We start from the raw sequence: 4,143 nt of genomic DNA, 5'->3' as shown, positions 1-4,143 counted from the left end.
TGGTCCTGTATATACATTGTTTGGTAACATATTGGCCCTGTATATGTATGGCAATGTACTGGTCCTGTAGATGTATGGTAATGTATTGGTTCTGTAGATGTATGGTAATGTATTGGTCCTGTAGATGTATGGTAATGTATTGGTCCTGTATATGTATGGTAATGTATTGGTCCTGTATATGTATGGTAATGTATTGGTCCTGTAGATGTATGGTAATGTATTGGTCCTGTAGATGTATGGTAATGTATTGGTCCTGTAGATGTATGGTAATGTATTGGTCCTGTAGATGTATGGTAATGTATTGGTCCTGTATATATATGGTAATGTATTGGTCCTGTAGATGTATGGTAATGTACAATATTAGTCCTGTAGATGTATGGCAATGTATTGGTCCTGTATATGTATAATATGGTAATGTATTGGTCCTTTATATGCATTATATGGTAACTTATTGGTCCTGTATATGTATGCTAATGTATTGGTCCTGTAGATATATGGTAATGTATTGGTCCTGTATAAATATTATATGGTAATGTATTGGTCCTGTAGATGTATGGTAATGTATTATTCCTGTATATGTATGGTAATGTATTGGTCCTGTAGATGTGTGGTAATGTATTGATCCTGTATATGAATGGTAATGTATTGGTCCTGTAGATGTGAGATAATGTATTGGTCCTGTATATATATGTTATTTTCCTGTACTTGTATTGTACGGTACTGTACCATATTATAGGTTGTTTATGACTATGTAACGGGGGTTACATATGAGAGTCCTTGCAACGCAGATACTATAACCACAGAATGAGTGGGGGGAATTATCGGGCAGTGAGGAATGGGGCTATATAACATAAATTATCTGTGCATGCAATGTCTTGTATATAATGTATACCCTGCTCATTATGTAACTGTATTTGTAACCGTGTATTATTTGTCTTAACTCTGTGCCCAGGACATACTTGAAAACGAGAGGTAACTCTCAATGTATTACTTCCTGTAAAATATTTTATAAATAAATAAATAATATACACACATACATATTTCATTTCAGATGTGTTTAGTTGCACCTAAGGAAAATAAATATATTGTTCTGATTGCACAAAATAAATGTAAATATTATCAATGATTACATTCCCCCTATATAAGGAGACTGCAGAAGTAGCCCTTTATACACTATACACAGGTATATATACCCAGATACCTTACTATCTATTTTGCTGCTAGATTAGTACATTTCCTAATACAACTCATAATGCTGGTATTCCATACACCTTCATTCTTATACACACACTGTCACACACATATACACACATATACACACACATATATACACACATACACACACACACACACAACTGTACTTACACCCAGAGACACAGGGAGACGTCACTGCTCTCAGAAAGGTTTATTATTATGATTACAGCAGAATTAGCAGATAAGCGGGGGGCAGTGGGAGAATAAGAGGGGTTCAGGGGCTTCCCAATCTTCAGCCTGAGCCCATCACCAGCAGCTCCTCTTTAGTGGTCACTTAGTGTCCCCTCTTCCCTGTCCTGTCCTGCGGAAGTAAAGGACCCACACGTGGTGTTTCCAAGTCTCAGATCTCAGGGTCTCTCACACAGGAGAAACAGGACAGGGGTGCGGGGGGAAAGCACAGGCTTCTTCAGATGGGTTATCATCACAGCTTGCAGGAAAAAGCTTCTGCTTATACAGGAGGTATAGGGTATAAAGCAGGAATCATTAAGGACAGGCTGGCGGTGTGCTCGGTGCTTTCCCTGCCATTCCCTGGGAGCAGCGTGCAGGGATCAGGCAGGACAGGCTGGCGGTGTGCTCGGTGCTTTCCCTGCAATTCCCTGGGAGCAGCGTGCAGGGATCAGGCAGGACAGGCTGGCGGTGTGCTCGGTGCTTTCCCTGCCAGTCCCTGGGAGCAGAGAGAGGAGTGTGCAGGGATCAGGCAGGACAGGCTGGCGGTGTGCTCTGTGCTTTCCCTGCCAGTCCCTGGGAGCAGAGTGTGCAGGGATCAGGCAGGACAGACTGGCGGTGTGCTCGGTGCTTTCCCTGCCATTCTCTGGGAGCAGTGTGCAGGGATCAGGCAGGACAGGCTGGTGGTGTGCTCAGTGCTTTCCCTGGGAGCAGCGTGCAGGGATCAGGCAGGACAGGCTGGCGGTGTGCTCGGTGCTTTCCCTGCCATTCCCTGGGAGCAGAGAGAGGAGTGTGCAGGGATCTGGAGGCTTTGTGTTGGCTGCTCATGCACCGTGACATCTCTTTATTATGACGTGAAGGGCTTCAGAGATTTCAACTTGTCATCCCATTGTATAGTAGCGTAGTTTGGTACGCTATCTCCAGCCACGGCAGCCATCATCTTTCCTTGGTAATGTTCCTTGTCATACAGGATCCAGGCTCCTGATTCCACTTTGTGAGATGAGATCTTGTTATCCATGCCTGACGTTGATATTATGGGCTGTGTGTCCAGCAGGGTGGTCATGGCACCCTTATAGTCCTTGTCCACATACAGATTGATCTTGGGGGTAGACAGGCCACCTCTAATGACCTTCACAGAGGCAATTTTGTTATTGAATTCAGGGATAACGGCATGCTTTCCTTCCTCGTACATTTCAAAGTCTCCTCCATAGTTTATCTCTGTGAAGACTATCCAGGGGTCCCCAGTGATTCGCAGGGATGAGGCTCTCTTCATAAAACTTTGCACTGTCAGGTCTGGGGTACTCTCACGTAGCGAGATGGCGCCGGTTTTACCCTGAAGGTTTACATCGTCAAACAGCTCGATCCTGTTCATCTTTGCGTGTTCCTTGTGGTTGATGTCTCACAGGGTAACAATGTCTCTGAGGCTCAAGGAGAGATAATGTTCTCCCCAAGCAGAGGAGCCAGGATTATATACTCATGTACCTGTGTATGTCACTATGTGGGGGGGGGGGGAGGGAGGAATTAAGATGTCCAAAGACATATGGGTTTTAATGTTTTGACCTTTCACCTTTTGTTCCTTGCATTGAAAACAAGATAATAACATTTCAGAACACGGACATAATCAGAGAACAGATTACTTGTTGCTTTGTTTCTTTCCAGAGATTGCGAGTGACATCGTCAATAACAAAATATATGATCTGTAAACCAAACACGGAGGGAAAGAATGTAACCATTTTATCCATTACTAATAATGCAACACATTCCAACTGTGAGCTCGGCTGTTTTAACCCTTCGTTCTACCCATGTACAATAAAAGTGCTCAATGAAGATTTCAAGCATAAATAATAAAGATGCTATTGTGACGGTGGGATGTATTGTGACAGTGGGATGTATTGTGACGGTGGGATGTATTGTGACGGTGGGATGTATTGTGACGGTGGGATGCTATTTTGATGGTGGGATGTATTGTGACGGTGTGATGTATTGTGACAGTGGGATGTATTGTGACGGTGGGATGCTATTTTGATGGTGGGATGTATTGTGACGGTGGGATGTATTGTGATGGTGGGATGTATTGTGACGGTGGGATGTATTGTGACGGTGGGATGTATTGTGACGGTGGGATGTATTGTGACGGTGGGATGTATTGTGACGGTGGTATGTATTGTGATGGTGGGATGAATTGTGACGGTGGGATGTATTGTGACGGTGGGATGTATTGTGACGGTGGGATGTATTGTGACGGTGGGATGTATTGTGACGGTGGGATGTATTGTGACAGTGGGATGTAGCCAGCCTCCATTAATAAAGGCAAGGTCCGGCGGGCTGCCCACGGGTAACCAGGCTTCTTAATACAGGTTACGCCCTACGGATGCCCGTGGGTCCCTGGCAGCTGCCCAGCACTATGAGCCAGCGCCGGGTATCATTACATGTGACAGAGAGAGGGAGGGAGACAGGGAGGGAGACAGGGAGGGAGACAGGGAGAGAGACAGGGAGACAGGGAGAGAGGGAGAGAGGGAGACAGGGAGAGGGAGAGAGAGAGAGAGAGAGAGGGGGAGGGAGGGAGGGAGACAGGGAGGGAGACAGGCAGCTGCCCAGCACTATGAGCCAGCGCCGGGTATCATTACATGTTACAGAGAGAGGGAGGGAGACAGGGAGGGAGACAGGGAGGGAGACATTGAGGGAGACAGGGAGAGAGACAGGGAGGGAGACAGGCAGCTGCCC

The 4,143-nt window shown here is 45.6% G+C and overlaps 1 protein-coding gene across 1 annotated transcript; it reads right to left on the bottom strand.

The window, feature by feature from the left end:
• Positions 1–2,266: 2,266 nt before the first annotated feature.
• LOC142468820 (epidermal differentiation-specific protein-like) lies at positions 2,267–2,791 on the bottom strand. The gene has a single exon (XM_075575413.1). The coding sequence runs from the start codon at positions 2,789–2,791 to the stop codon at positions 2,267–2,269; it is 525 nt and encodes a 174-aa protein (XP_075431528.1).
• Between the last annotated feature and the right edge of the window lie 1,352 nt (positions 2,792–4,143).

Source organism: Ascaphus truei, chromosome 1, assembly GCF_040206685.1.
Source record: "Ascaphus truei isolate aAscTru1 chromosome 1, aAscTru1.hap1, whole genome shotgun sequence".
NCBI classification, from domain to species: domain Eukaryota; kingdom Metazoa; phylum Chordata; class Amphibia; order Anura; family Ascaphidae; genus Ascaphus; species Ascaphus truei.
This window is presented reverse-complemented; position numbering and strand designations above follow the sequence as displayed.